The 15,593-nt window shown below is 45.5% G+C and overlaps 1 protein-coding gene across 5 annotated transcripts in view; it reads left to right on the top strand.

Moving 5' to 3' along the window:
* CPPED1 (calcineurin like phosphoesterase domain containing 1) overlaps window positions 1-10,940 on the top strand; it is a 102,227-nt gene extending 91,287 nt beyond the window's left edge. For all 5 annotated transcript variants that reach the window (XM_082713894.1, XM_082713893.1, XM_082713897.1 and 2 more), the window contains one exon: window positions 8,677-10,940. In XM_082713894.1, the coding sequence (XP_082570020.1) occupies window positions 8,677-8,906 (230 nt within the window). In that variant the 3' untranslated portion in view covers window positions 8,907-10,940. The remainder of the gene's footprint in view (window positions 1-8,676) is intronic.
* Window positions 10,941-15,593: the final 4,653 nt, after the last annotated feature.

The raw sequence follows: 15,593 nt of genomic DNA on the forward strand, positions 1-15,593 counted from the left end.
TGCTTGTCATCTCCTTACAGCGGTTCATAATTCAGAAACAATCTATACGTAATACTCAATTAAGGAACCGTAGAGGCATGTCGGCCCCAGATGACTGATGAACAGCCAGAATGGAAATTCTGCACAACTCTTGAAAACAGTGCTAAAATCAATCCCCCGTCAGGGAAACCGTAGTTTATTAATGCATTCCTTACCTGCATTGAGTTGCAAATCAATGCGTCCCCATCAAAACCTCATAGAAAGCAGAGATGGGTCCTCGTGCCCGGTCAGCGTGAAAGGGGCAGGATTGTAACCTGGGCAGAGACTGCATCGCCGGGTCCACCCCTGGTGTCTGTGTCTTCCCTCCAGCAGTCGGCTTCGGGCAATGCCAGGAGGGAGACCTGAGGGTTGATGAGCACCTGCTGGGTGCTGGGTGCTGGGTACTGGGTGCTGGGTGCTTGCTGCCCAGTTCTGTGCTCTCCTTCAGACCTCTCTGCCATCCGTGAGACAGGTGTTAATCATTATTCATCTCACAAGGGAGGAGGTGCCCACAGAGGGCAGCGGCCTGCCCGAGGCCCCCAAAGGACAGAGTCAGAGTCTGTAAGGCCGGTTCAGCCCTTGGGTGAGTTTTCCAGATGCATAACTTTGTTTCCTCTCCCGGCCTCGGTTTTCTCATCTGTAAAACAGATGATTCGAGTCTCCGTTGGGAGGATTCAGCGAGATGGTGCTTGGAAAGTCCCAAGCTTCTACCTCTGTCCCCCTTCCAAGCCATCCCCATTCCCCGCTGCCTCAGTACTGCCCCTGCTTGCGGGAGGACTTGGAGGACAGAAGCGTGGTTCAGAACTGCTGGACGTCGCAGGAGGTGGGCGTAGAGGCTCCCGCTGTCAGCCACCAGGCTGCTCTGGCTCTGGCTCTGGCTCTGGCTCCAGCCCGGGAAGAGGCTCCCTCACGTCCCTCCGCAAGTCTCATCCCTCGGGTTTCGGTTTTCACTGGGCCCGCCAGGAATAGCCCAGAGCCCCGAACTCCGCCCTAGAACCCTGCAGAACGGAGAGTTATTCGTACCCTCCTCTGTTTGACCGTCCCTTAGTACACTTACTCCATGGCCATTCCACAGGGTCTTGCTCAGGATCCCAAGACGTAATTACGTTCCTGAGTGTAATGGTGGGGACGAGCGGAGCTCTCTTGCCGGAGGGGAGCCCATCCTGAACACAGTGGCCCCGCTCTCTTTCATCTTTATTGCTGGTCCTCTTAGGTCTCCTTGTTAATTCCACAGTCCTCGTTTGGTCACACTGGCTGTGACTTGGGACATTAACAATAAACGGTGAGCCCTGAGGGGTTTGGGGCGGGAAGATGGATAGCAGGCACACGGCGGACCAGCGCGGCTGTCCCAGGTCCCCCGAGATCCGCTTTGAAAGTTCTGCAGGTCACTTGAAGAGCCCCATTAATGCCCCTGTCTCTATGGACGCCGATAAATATGGCGTGAAATTTGGACATAAATGAGTTTTTACAGCTAATTACGGCTAATGCGGGCCATTTTCAAAATTGCCAAACATTCCTTCCAGAATATTAGTTCGCAACTATGAATTAGGCATAAAGAGCCAAATTCCATGCACATAATCTAGTACACAACAAAATAATAACAATACCAAGTGACTTCTGTCTGGCCGCAAGGACGTCCCCGAGGCCCGTCTAACGCACAGGCTCCCACTGAGCCTCCAGTGGCACCAGCCGTGAAGCTCTGAAACCCCAGGAAGGCCGTGGAGGAACCAGTCAACTTCCACGGTCCTCTGGTCTGTGTGGTCAGGGCTGTTCAGCTCGCCAGCTGTGATGAAGAGCATTCGGGCGTCCACCCCGGGGCGTCAGCTGCAAGCTGCTGACCCGCCCAGCTCGGGCCCTGGCATGGTGGCACCGCCACCCCCGTCCATCTGGCACGTCCCTTCCACGCTCTTCACAGCACCTTGATGCTTGTGTCCATGACCGCTGATAGCATTATACCACAGTACAAAAGAGGACCCCCACACTCCCCATGCAGTCACCAGTAGGAGCAGTGGGCATGTATCCGAGTTCAGCTGGGGGGGGGGCTTCAGACACATGTGCACACACCTTCTTGAGCATACGCTGTCTTTGCTTTACAAAGCCAGGACCACACAATACTTTCGTAACCTCATGTCACGTAACCTCTACCACTTTTTAAAAACACACCTGCTGCGATTTATCCAGGCCTCCCGTAAATGACCATCACCACCAGCGGCTCAGTGAACGCCGTACCCTGCCTCTATGCCCCCAGACGCAGCACACGTACATTTGACTCCTCGTCAAATGCAAACCAGTCCATCGCCACGGGGATCCCTCCTGCCGGCCTCCTATAGCCCTTCCCACCCCCGACCCCCGCCACCACCATGCCTGACTCCTAGCAGCCGTATCTAGAATTTCCTCATTTCGGGCATGCTACGTAAATGGAATCCTACAGGATGAAACCTTTGGGGTTTGGCTTTTTCGAATGGGTGTCATGTCCTTGAAATCTCTTCCAGTTGTCCGCATCATTCGGTCGTCCCTTTTTTGTTGGGTGGTTTTCCACGGCATGGATAGACCACCGTGTCACTGTAGACCCCACTGAAGAACTTCATGTTGCCTCCCATTCCTGGCTGTTAAATCCACGTACAGATATTTGAACCTAAGTTTTCATTTCTCTGGGATAATTGTCCAGGAGTTCTGTTCCCAGGTCATACAGTAAATGTAAGTTTAGCTTTTTGAGGAATTCCCACTGGCATTGCAGGAGCCATCCGGTTTCTCGGCCCCAGATCCAGCGTTTGGTGTCAGGGCCTTTTTAAAATTTCGTGTTTGATTTTTTTGTTTGTTTGTTGTAGTCATTCTAATTCCCACTCACCCCACCCCACCCCCGTCCTGCCTCTTTGCTGATTGAAAGCTACATATTCCATTTCAGTTCTTTTGGAAATTATCCGTACTTTTTTTTTTTTTTTTTTAGAACAATTTCAAATCCGCATAAAAATTACAAAGACAATACAGAGACTTCCCATATACCCTGCCCCTAGATTCCCCTGTTAATAGTGTCTTACACCAGTATGGTACATTTGCTGCAAGTAATGAACTGATACTGACACACTTTCATCAACAAAGGTGCATAATCTGGTTCCTTTGCTTCTTACCTAATGTCCTTTTTCTGCTCTGGGGTCCCCCCCAGCATAGCACACCTGACTGAGGCATCCCACCTCCTTGGTCTCTGCGCTGTGAGAGTTTCTCAGAAATATGGACTCGTGGATTTATTTTTTATACTTTGGGTTATCATTCAACACTAGTTTATTTTGGTGCTTCAGTTATTAAGGTTTGGCTGTGGGTTGATTTCTGTGTCCCTCTGACACACCCCTATCAGTGCAAGTGTTTGAGCATGTCCTCCCTTTCTGGCCCATCAAGATGCTCCAGGCTCATCTTGTATATTTCCCACCCCAGCCCCACAGTCAGCCAGGTCTCCAAGGAGCCTTTTACTGGAGAATGGTATTAGAAACCAAGATCTGGACACTGGGGGTGCTCATGGCCTGCGTGTGCCCTTGCTTCTTGGTACTGACAGTGGACTGAGCGAGGATATGGGTCTGCATACTAACCTGTGTCTGTACACATCTGTAAATGTTTCCCTGGGTCTTTCTCTGTCTTTAACTTGGTATTAAGGTAAACATGAGTTCGTGCTGATGTCTCCACCTCTGATCTCTACCACATAGGTTATTCTGGCCTCCTCCCCTTCCCGTTTTTGTGGGGGTTTTTTTGCTTTTTTTTTTTAATTGAGCTATACCATAAAATTTGCATTTTTTTTCAAATATTGATTATTTATTGAATGACTTTTCTATAGCTTTTGGGTATTCACTATATTTTTCCACTACTTCTGTTTGTTTGTTTTTTTTTTATTAATTTCTTTTCACTGTAACAGAATTCATTGTTTATGCACCACACCCAGTGCTCCATGCCATATGAGCCCTCTCTAATACCCACCACCTGGGTCCCCCAACCTCCCACCCCCCCACCCCTTCAAAACCCTCAGATTGTTTTTCAGAGTCCATAGTCTCTCATGGTTCATCTCCCCTTCCATTTTCCCTCAACTCCCTTCTTTTCTCCATCTCCCTATGTCCTCCATGTTATTTGTTACGCTCCACAAATAAGTGAAACCATATGGTAATTGACTCTCTCTGCTTGACTTCTTTCACTCAGCATAATCCCTTCCAGTTCCGTTCATGTTGATAACGAAAGTTGGGTATTCATCCTTTCTGATGGAGGCATAAAACTCCGCATAGTATATATGGACCACATCTTCCTTATCCATTCGTCCATTGAAGGGCATCTTGGTTCTTTCCATACTTTGGCGACCGTAGCCCTTGCTGCCATAAACATTGGGGTACAGATGGCCCTTCTATTTACTATATCTGTATCTTTGGGATAAATACCCAGTAGTGCAATTGCAAGGTCATAGGGAAGTTCTATTTTTAATTTCTTAAGGAATCTCCACACTGTTCTCCAAAGTGGCTGCACCAACTTGCATTCCCATCAATAGTGTAAGAGGGTTCCCATTCTCCACCTCCTCTCCAACACACGTTGTTTCCTGTCTTGCTAATTTCGGCAATTCTAATTGGTGTAAGGTGATATCTCAATGTGGTTTTAATTTGAATCTCCCTGATGGCTAGTGATGATGAACATTTTTTCATGTGTCTGATAGCCATTTGTATGTCTTCATTGGAGAAGTGTCTGTTCATGTCTTCTGTCCATTTTTTGACATGATTATCAGTTTTGTGTGTGTTGAGTGTGAGAAGTTCTTTATAGATCCTGGATATCAGCCTTTTGTCTGTACTGTCATTTGCAGATACAGTACATTCTGTGGGTTGCCTCTTTGTTTTGTTGACTGTTTACTTTGCTATGCAGAAGCTTTTGATCTTGATGAAGTCCCAAAAGTTCATTTTCACTTTTGTTTCCTTTGCCTTTGTAGACATATCTTGAAAGAAGTTCCTGGGGCTGAGTATAAAATTCAGTGGTTTTAATATACCCATTAGCAGCCACTACTGCTTCCTTCCTAGCAAGCCACCCCTTGTCCCCTACCTCCCTCAGCCCCTGACAAGCAATAATCTTTCCGTCTCTGCATTTCCCTACTCCTGACAGACAGTTCCTATAAATGGAATCCTACAGTGTTAGGCCCTTTGCATCTGACTTCTCTCACTGAGCGTGAGGTTTTCGAGGTCAGTCCACGTCAGAGCACGTTGTCAGTGCTCTTCAGTCCTTTTGACAGCTGCATCAGCTTCCATCATAGGGATGTGCCCCATTTTGTTCATTCATCAGTTCAGATGGACATTTTAGGTTGTTTCCGCTCTTTTGGCTGCTATGAATAATGCTGTTGTGAACAGCCACACACAGGTTTGTATGTGGCCATGTGTTTTCCTTCTCCTGAGTAGATGCCTAGTCGTGGAACTGCCGAGTCACCAGTCGCTATATGTGTAGCACTTTAAGGAAACACCAAAGTGTTTTCCAGAATGGCTGTCCCATTTTACATTTCCACTAGCCCTCCACACGGGTTCTGTCTCCAAATCCCTGTGAATCTTTGTTATTTTCCATCTTTTTGATGATAACCATCTTAGTGGAGATGAATTAGTGGAGATGAAGTGAAATTTCATTATCGTTTTGATTTTCGTTGGACTAATGGTTAGTGACATTGAATATTTTTCATATTCATCTCTTCATATTTTCTGGATGTTTGACCTTTATCAGATAGATGATTTGCAGATATTCTCTCCCATTCCATGGGTTATCTTTTCATATTGTTGATGGTGTTCTTTAATGCACAAAAGTTTAAAATTTTGGTGAAGTACAGTTTGACTCTTTTAAATTTAGTTGCTTGTGCCCAAACATTTTTAAGAAGCATGTTTAATTATGCATTTTTTTCTAGCAAAATATAATTATTTTCATTGTTTTCATCTCCCCTCCAAACGTGACAGTAGCTTTTATGGGCTTTAATTATCCATTGACCTTCCCATCTTGATGTTCTTGAGCTCTAGTTTTACATTTAAAAAATAGAGGTTTTCGGGGCACCTGGGTGGCTCAGTGGGTTAAAAGCCTCTGCCTTCGGCTCAGGTCATGATCCCAGGTCCTGGGATCGAGTCCCGCATCGGGCTCTCTGCTCCGCGGGGAGCCTGCTTCCTCCTCTCTCTCTCTGCCTGCCTCTCTGCCTACTTGCGATCTCTGTCAAATAAATAAATAAATAATCTTTTTAAAAAATAAAAAATAAAAAATAGAGGTTTTCAAAGATAATCAGTAGTTAATAAATTTACCAAAATATTTTTATCAGTGTTAGCACATCAGTGTTTTTTAATAGGTCATCCTCTCCTTGCTGAACCATATCTTATAATCATTCTTGCAGCGAAGGTTTGGAAGTAGTAAAATCTTCGTCTGCATATGCCCCAGCAGATATTTCTTTTGCCCTTTAACTTGAATGATGGTTTAGCTGGGTATAAAATTGGAGGTTCACAGTCGCTTGCCCTTAGCACTGGAAGGCATTACTCTTTCATTCTGTTACTGCTGGGGGGCCTGATGTCTAATTTTCATTCCTTTATAGTATTTTTGCCATATCTTTTTAGGGTTTTTGTTGTTGTTGGATACTCCACAATATCACCATGATATATATATATCAGTACAAAATGATTATTATTTATCCTACCTAGTACTTTGTATCTGAAGGCCCATATATTCCTTCGTTTTGGAAAATCTCCAGGAGTTGTTTCTTCAAGTTACTCCTACTATTATTTCCTCCTTTCTCCTGTTGGACCTCCTCTGAAGCATGCATTGATACGTCTTTATCCATTCTTTGGGTTCTTTGAACCACATGTTCTTATTGCTTATGTCTGAGTCTCCATGTTGTCTTTTGGTTGGTTCAGTGCCTCCATTCTGTCTTTTAATTCACTGATTTCCTCTCTGATTAGTGTCCAGTTTAGAATTTATCCCATTTATTGAGAGTTGTCTTTGTGTTCCATTTTAATGGCTATCTTTAATGGCCACTGTTTCTCAGCTTTCCCTACCAGCTATTCACATTGAAATTGTGCCTGTTTTGTTTCATAACACCTGGTTCTTTTTTTATAGATATCAGTATTTTATTAAGGACTTCCTGATGCCCTAAACATAGTCATTTTAAATACTTTACAGGCAATTTTATATCCTTCATTTCACCTGGAGTGAATTCATATTCCTGATTGAGTCTGTAGACTTAGTTAGTATGAGATTTCTTCACAAGGTGTTGGTGTTGTTTTATTATTATTATTATTATTATTTCAGATTCATTTGAGTAAGAGGTGATTTCAGCTTTGGTTTTTCCTTCACTTTCTGTCTTGAATAACTTCTCTTTGTCTAGTGGTTTGGGTCTCCTTCACCCCAACCCCTCCCCAGGGCCAGGTCTTAGAGTAGAGCTTGAGAGCCCTTGCCCACAGTAACACTGAGAAAACATGTCTCATTTTCTAGACTTGAGCCTGTGTCTGTCCTTCATTCCTAGACCCACAGATCGCTACCAGCTCTCACCCAGTGTTCTGCCGGAGACAGTTCCTGCCCAGTTCATGAAAACCAGTTACTAAATTTTAAGGAATGTTGTGAGCTCCTTGTGAAACAACCATAGTAAACATTAAATTCTACAAAATCACCATTAAATAAATTATATTAAAAAGCAGTGGTAATAAGTACTGAAACCTGATTATTTTCTAATTTTCTTGCTACGTGTTGCCATTACCCTGCTGGCTAGGCAGCTCGCGGCTTCTGTGTCTGTAGCAGAAGCACTATAGAACAGCATGCTACCAGCCATCCCCTCCCTGGTCGGGGCAGTGACATCACGTCGGCAGTTGAAAATGAGCCACCCTCAGAGCACTAATCACGGGAGATTAGCAAACATTATAAATTGGTTCTCTCTTATTTTCTGGAGGACTTGTAAGAAACCCCTGCCTACCGCGGCCCTGGCCCCAGGCAGCAGGCGGCCGGGTTTCCTGCATCCCCTTTCCACAAACACAGGTTCCCATGCCTGCCCTCTTTCAAGCAGGGGCCGGCCTTTATTTCCTTCTGTCACAGACATTGCTTTCAGCCTCTCTCACCCTCCAGGAGCTTCGCTCACAGCAGCACCGTGATCCTGCTCATTACCCTGCCTTTCTGCCTTGTTTCTCATGCATGGAGCTGTTGTTTTTTATTCCGAGGCGACTTCTGTCCTTTGGTTTTCTCGTGTAGATTTTAGCCATCACGGCTCTCGAGTGTGGAGTGGAGGAGTTACCTTAAGTGCAGAGCTTGCTGTGCTGTCTTGATTAGAGCTCCAGGAACGTCGTTCTTTGTAGACCTTTAACTCCCATCAGATGGCTGTTTACGCAGACCTCAGAATATTTCCTTCTGTTTCCCGTATTTCACCCGAAATCAGTCCCTGTATCTTCTCTCTTCTCGCTCCCTAACCCTTCCTTGTACTACTTACGACAAATGTGTTAAGATGTTGTATCGATGACTTATCCCTCAGAGGATCCTGGATGTCACATTTGGAGTCTCCTTGCTTATTATGCCCTGAGTGATATTAATGCATTTGATTTCACAACATACCATACTGGTCTCAGAAGGAAGGCCCTCGCGGAGCCTGCAAATTCCCGAAATGGAAATCCTTGGCCCCCTAATGTCTTGTTCCCTCCCCCGCAGGTGTCACAGCTGTGTTCTCAGGCCACTACCACCGGAATGCTGGAGGCACCTACCAGAACCTCGACATGGTAGTGTCGTCGGCCATCGGATGCCAGCTGGGCCAAGACACCCACGGGCTCCGAGTCGTGGTGGTCACCGCCAAGAAGATCATTCACCGATACTACAGTTTGGATGAGCTGAGTGAGAAGGGGATAGAAGCCGATCTCATGGGCCTGATGGAGGAAAAGTGACTGCCACCGACAGTCTGTTCATGGTTCACTTCCACTGGTTTCTTAGTTTGCCAGGAAGTGTGGCTGCACACAGCCCCCTGTTGAAATACAAAAGTATTCTAGGCAGATCTGTGTCCTTTTGCGTCATTCAGAGAGCTGAGTCCTATCATCCTACCCTAAGTTATATTCAAAATAGAGCTGCCCTCCCTTTTAAAAAGAGGGGAGCGGGGGATGCCTGAAAACAAAGGAATAAATGGTGTTAGAATCTTGCTGCCTCGGTGTTTGAGTCAGTCCTCCTAATGATGTGTTTCTCAGCTCCGCTTGGGAAATCAGTTGCTTCCCAGTCGCTACTGAGAAGTGTGGTAAAAGTCTACCTGTCACCCTCCATTCCACCTTGATATCCAGGTGTGGTGTTTGATAGTTCTGTGAACAAACCGTGTCTGATTGTGTTAGTTTGTGTCCACGACTCCTAGGATGCCAGACAAAAACAAAGGTTATCATCTTTCCTTCCTGATGAAACAGATCACTGTGTCCCATTAGCAGAGCCACGTGGGTTTCTTTGTACGAGGAACTGAGTAGACAACACTTGCTATTAAATTTTGACCTTCCTGCTGTTGTCACGACGCTGTTGATGCTAGTCCGAGTTGAATCTGCCTTCTGGGAGACGAGAAGAACCTCCTTGGCCCACACATTGGCCGTCTCTAAAAGCTTCCTCCTAGAGGCGACAACCAAAGTCCCAAAGAGCCGCCTCTCAGTCCATTTGGAGTTTGTTCACGGTCACGTCCAACAGCGCAGGAGGTCCACAGGTGGGCATTCGTGTGCAGTGGGAATGGCCCTCCACTTACAAGCCTCTTCGCCATGTCCCCTTGGACAGAAAAGGGGCCATGGAGGCGGAGTTCTGAATAGAAACAGCAGAAACCCTGGTGGGGACAGAAATGGTTCATTCAGCCCCGTGATCTAAATTAGCGCCGACTTTGATGATATGAACAAGGGGGTACAGTGCCCCTCGGCAAAGGAGCAGGGGTGGTTTAAAGTCAGCACTGTTGTCACCAGAGCTCCCCTGCCGCCACTTCTCTGCACCTGCAGACAGCCGTGTGAGCGCCCCTGTTACCCCACCCACGGGGACCCTCAAGCATTCCCTCCTGCCGGGAACATCTCCGCACCAGGCCGTGCCAGCACTGTCAGACCCGAACGACCAGCTACAAACGAACTTTCAAAGTCCATTAAATCAGAAGACTTCCTTGTTAAGGAGTTTTAAGTCAATGTAGCAAAGCCATGAGACATGAAATAGAAGGATAATTGGATATGTAAATTCATAAGGAACAAAAGACAGGAAGTTAATTATGCGACAGGTCAGTGATGCACCCGAGCTCGTTGTGTTTGGCACAGGAAAATTTTTAAAAATTTCAAAATTAGAACGCCCCTGTTTTCGTATTTTGCCACAGTCTGGCTTCTCATTCATTTTTCTTGACCACAGGTGTGGATGGGAGAGGCCAGGAACAGGAGTTCAGTACAAGGTAATAAGCCACGCATCTGGGGCCTGGCTTGTGCTGACTTTCAGAGTCAGACGCCAGAGTCGTCTGTGCAGGTGTGGGGCTGCTGGGGGCACAGGAAAGAGGAATCCCAAAGGACCGACGGGGCCCTCTGCGTTGAGTGACGTGCGCAAGGGGCTCAGCAGACTGGGGCACTTGAGTTGCGGGGAGCGGAGTGGAGAGAATTCAGAGTAACGGAAATGAAACTTCTAAGTCCCCTTCCCCACAAACCTGATACGTAAAAGAAGTGATTCAAAACACGGCGAAGATACGCGAAGAACAGGGGACCATACGAAATTCTCACCATTTTTAAAGTAACCAGCGGTATTTCCTGATGTCGGTGGGTTCAGAAAGAAAGGATTTTGGAGATGAGCGTGTATTGTGTATTGTTCTGATAATAGCTATTTACCAAGGCATTCACTTACGATTGCTTTTTCTTTAAAAAAAAAAAAAAAAAAAAAAAGCACATTAAATAGTAAGTGCCTTATGCTATAGAAATCAATAAAATCCTCCATGATCCTAAGCACTGTGGTGTTGAATGTTTATTACGAGCTAAGTACTTTTTTAAGTACTTTGGCTCAGAGAGGCGGGGCCACTTGGCTGAGATCACACCGCTGGTCAGTGGGGAAGCGAGGCAGTCCAGCCTCGAGATGCCGGCAGTCCAAATGTCCAGCCCATGCTCCTTAATATGACCGTCTCTTTCCTAGAAAACCTTTTTCGTGGATGAGAGGTTTGGACCAGCTCAGCCTGTGGCAATATTACAGTATTCTGCACCATTGACCAACCTGACTGGCCGGCAACCCGTGTGAGCTAGAAGCCCTGGGACTTGATCCCTGGGATTGCAAAGCCCAGACGCACCCAGTCCAGGGTGGCAAAGCCCGTCCAGATAGTTAGAGGCAGAAAATATTCCGCAGCAGAGACTGGAAGACTGAGGTGAACCGGCAACAGACCACAGGACCTGGCTCTTCCCACATCCATAAACACTTCGACCCGTGATGCCTGCTCCTTGCTTACAGTTCCCATCCTCGGGAGTAGGTAGGACCCCCGCATCTCTCTCAAGGCAGGTAGTGCCACCCAACGCTCCCCTTCCAGTTCATTATTTTATTTCATTTTATTTAAAGATTTTATTTATTTGACAGAGATCACAAGTAGGCAGAGAGGCAGGCAGAGAGAGAGAGAGGGAAGCAGGCTCCCTGCTGAGCAAAGAGCCTGATGCAGGGATCGATCCCAGGACCCTGAGATCATGACCTGAGCCGAAGGCAGAGGCTTTAACCCACTGAGCCACCCAGGCGCCCCTCCAGCTCATCATTTTCATTAGGGGTGGAAATAGGGGGGCTGCTAAAAGGAAGTTTATTTAAGGAGACTTAAAATTGAGTCGTCAAAACTCAAGTAGGCTTTCGGACAGAGGTGGGGAGATTCCTAACTGCGTTCACCTCTAACAATAAGTAAGTTTATCTCTAGAATTCAGTCATGTTTCCCCTGAGGTTGGAGAATAAGGGTAGTAAATGTTACGGAACTAAGCAAACAATGTTTCATAATATCTTGTGGTTTCCAGCATTACAAGGTTATCAATCCCTGATAGAGACTTGCAAGGCAAACCCTAGTTCTAAGCCCAAATAATAACACTAGGACCATTTCCCTTACATGCTACAAAGGATACCGAGTTACATACAACTGTAGGACCTATATACACATAATACAGCTGAATATTATAGTCTGTATTCTCATTGAAATCTTTTGAGAAAAAGTACCAAAAACACCATTTGCATTCGCTTGAACTCTTAATCCTTATTCCCCAAGTAGTGCCTAAAAAACATTTCTGTGCCGTCATGAAATTAAGCAGCAATACTGTATTGAGCTGGGGCGGGGGGGAAGATTTAGAAATAAATTGTCAAGGCAAGTTCTATTAAAAGCTTTCTGTAATAGACACCAGGGATATCTTGATTTCTTGTTCACGTAACCCTACAGTTTTGGTTACACATGCAAGAGATAGTACTTGACAGGTAATATTGATTTTTTTTATAACTTCATAAAATACTGTCTTATGTCATGAGAGAGTTCATAGGGATGTGTGTGTGTGTGTGTGTGTGTGTATGTGTGTGTGTGTATAAGATTCTTGGAATAATAATAATAATAATGACTTCTAAAATCTTTCTAGAAAAGATTTTACTGACTAAATTCTTTCCTTCAATGGGTTTTTTATTGCCATTATTTCTTTACCATTAGATATTATACAGATTTATACAGATTGGATTTTTTTTTCTTTGGATAAAACCTAAAAGACCTATGTAGGTAAAGGAAAAAAAACAAACTCCTATGTAAATAAAGTTGACTAATCACAAGTCACCCTTCATTATCTGTTCTGATCCTTGTGTTGAGGAAGTCAGTTTCTTCACGAAGGAAGCTTAGCACCTCTGTGGACTCCAGTTCGGACTCCTTCCTAGGGCTGCCCAGGGCCCCTTCCCTCTGCCCTACACCTCCTTCCAGCTTTGTACATCCCACTTGGTCGAACATCGCACACACTTTGTACTGGGTGTTTCCTCTCCCGGGAACTGGCCCCCCTCACATTTTGATCTTAGCTCCACCATCACTCCCCACTGTGCTTTCTTCTCACCACCTTCTCTGTGGTTATCCCCTTATCCCTGGATGTGGCCCTGTTTGTGCCCCTTGTAGCACACACACACACACAGATTTTCTGGCTTCACGATCCTCGTGAGCATTTCCCTTCCAGCATGCAAGCTCCAGAGCCCTGTGGGTCTGATCGGACTGGTTAGCCATTCTTCTCCCAATGCCTAAAGCCATGCCTGGGGTGTGGGGTTGGCTCAGTGGATACTTGGCAATGAATGTGGAATGAATAAGGTGAGCAAGGATATACCATAATATCACCATCAATGCCAACACTCAACAGGGGCGGAAGGAGGGAGAGGAGGCCACATTCCTAAGCCACGGTAGTTCTGTCGGGATTGTCCTCAAAGTCAGGTTTTGTCAATTGGCAGCATCACTGTTCTCTGGTTCCCCACTCACAGTGAAGGAATTGGGGGTAATGATCAAGTGTCCCTGACTCTGAGTAATTCTAAGCCCAGCTCATTGAATGAAGACTGTGCTAGTAACCAAAGGAAGTTAGCCCAGAGAAGGGTCTGATGCTAGATGAAAGGTTACGTGGGAAAATGTGAACAAGATGGCTGGAAATACAAGTCTGGGACTCAGAAGAGGTGAAAAGTGCCTCTTGGAGGTGCGGCCGGAAGAGGTTATGTTCTATGCATGACATTCCTGACCAAATTTGGCCACCTTGGAGAGTAGACCTCCAAAAAAGTAGACTTTCAGGGAACATTTTGGTTTCGGCAAAAGAGGCAAAGATGGAAGCCAGCAAGGAATGAAGGGGAATCTTGCTGAACAGTTCAGACTGCTGCGCACTGAACAAACAGGGAAAGGAATTGGCTTTACTCGCAGTTTCGTGCTTTCAGCTCCCCACAGACCAGCGCTCTTGCACACAACTACAATCTCTAAAAAAAAATCTACCTGGTGAGTTGGAGAGTGGAAAAAAACAGGGAACTCAAACCTTCCCCTCTTTCCTCCACCCCACACTTTTTGTCTTTTGTAGAGCAGCACGTTATGGATGGATATCTTTGTTATTTAAAAAAAAAAAAAAAAAAATTCACCATCTACGTACCAGAGAAACCAGGGAGCGAATCCCGTGTTGCTGGAGAGGGAGGAATCCCAGAGGGGAAGACAGCTGATAAGGAATCCCCTAGTTCTGCGTGTGAACTTCACACATATCTCTGGCTTACCCCTAAGTGTGCATGAACAGAGCTAACAGGGCAGCAAAAGCCCAAAGAATTGAGTGTGATTTAGACAGCTGCCCTGAGCAGGCAACAGAGAACTGAGCACTGAAGTCTAATCAGGTTAACTGCCTGCTGATGCGAAAATAAATGTCAACAATCTTCAGAGGAATATAACAGAATCCCAGTTCCCTGCAACAGAAGGTGCATGATGCCCAGAAAGCAATCCAAAATCACTTGTGGAAAATAAACAAAAACAAGAATATGTGGGTTACTCTCAAAGGAAAAGACAGCCAACCCCGAGATGCCCCAGATGCTGGAATTACCGCACTAGAACAGGAAGCAGCTATGCTCTTGTTCACTTGGCAGTGGGACGTATGCTTACATTTCCAAAGCAACTGGATTGAGTGTCAAGGAAGTCTATCTCTTCTGAAAAATAGATGTATAAAAATAATCAAATAGAAATTTCAGAACTGAAAAAATACAGGATCCGATCCGAAACTTTAAAATTCTCTGGATAGGCTTAGTATCAGAATGGGGATGAGTGATCATGAAGACAGATGAATAGAAATTAACTAATGTAAAGGCAAAGAGAAATAGAGTTGGGGAAAAAAACCTCAGGGACCTGTGGGACAATGTCAGAAGGTCTAATATACAGGTCATATGTGTCCCAGAGAGGTGAGAAATACTGGAGCAGGAAAATATTTGAAGAAATTAAAGCCAGCAACTTCCCTTACTTGGTAAAAGACAAAAAAAAGTCCACAAACACAGAAAACAGGAACTGTAAGACAAAATATCACCCAACTGGATTTTATAAAGACTCCACTCTTCAAAAGACACCACTAAGAAAATGGAATGCAAGCCATGGGCTGAAAAATACATTTGCAACACATTTATCAAATAAAAGGCTTGTATCCAGAATGTGTAAAGTGCTCAGAATTCAATTTTAAAAATAGTTAATAAAAAAAAAGTGGGAAAAATACTTGCACAGCTACTTAACGAAAGAAAATATATGAATGGCCAGTAAGCACATGACCAGTGCTCAGCCTCACAGCCTCTCCCACGTGGCTGTTCCTGAGTTATATCCTCTTCTAAGAAACTGGTAATCTGGTAAGTGAAATATTTCTCTGAGTTCTAGGAGCCATTTGAGCAAAATAACCAAAACCCACGAGCAGGTTGTGGGAACCTCTAGTTTGTAAGCGACCAGTCAGAAGTATGGGGGACAAGCTGGACTTGCAGCTGAAGTGGGAAAGGGGACAGTCTTGTGCAACTGAGAGCCCTAGGCTGTGGGATCTGAACCATCTCCAGGTACAGAGTGTCAGAATTGAGGTGATTTATAGAACACCCAGCTGGTGTTGCAGAATTGCTTGGTCATGGGGAGCAGGAGGGGGGTGCAG

This window comes from Mustela nivalis (genome assembly GCF_964662115.1).
Source record: "Mustela nivalis genome assembly, chromosome: 19".
NCBI lineage: Eukaryota > Metazoa > Chordata > Mammalia > Carnivora > Mustelidae > Mustela > Mustela nivalis.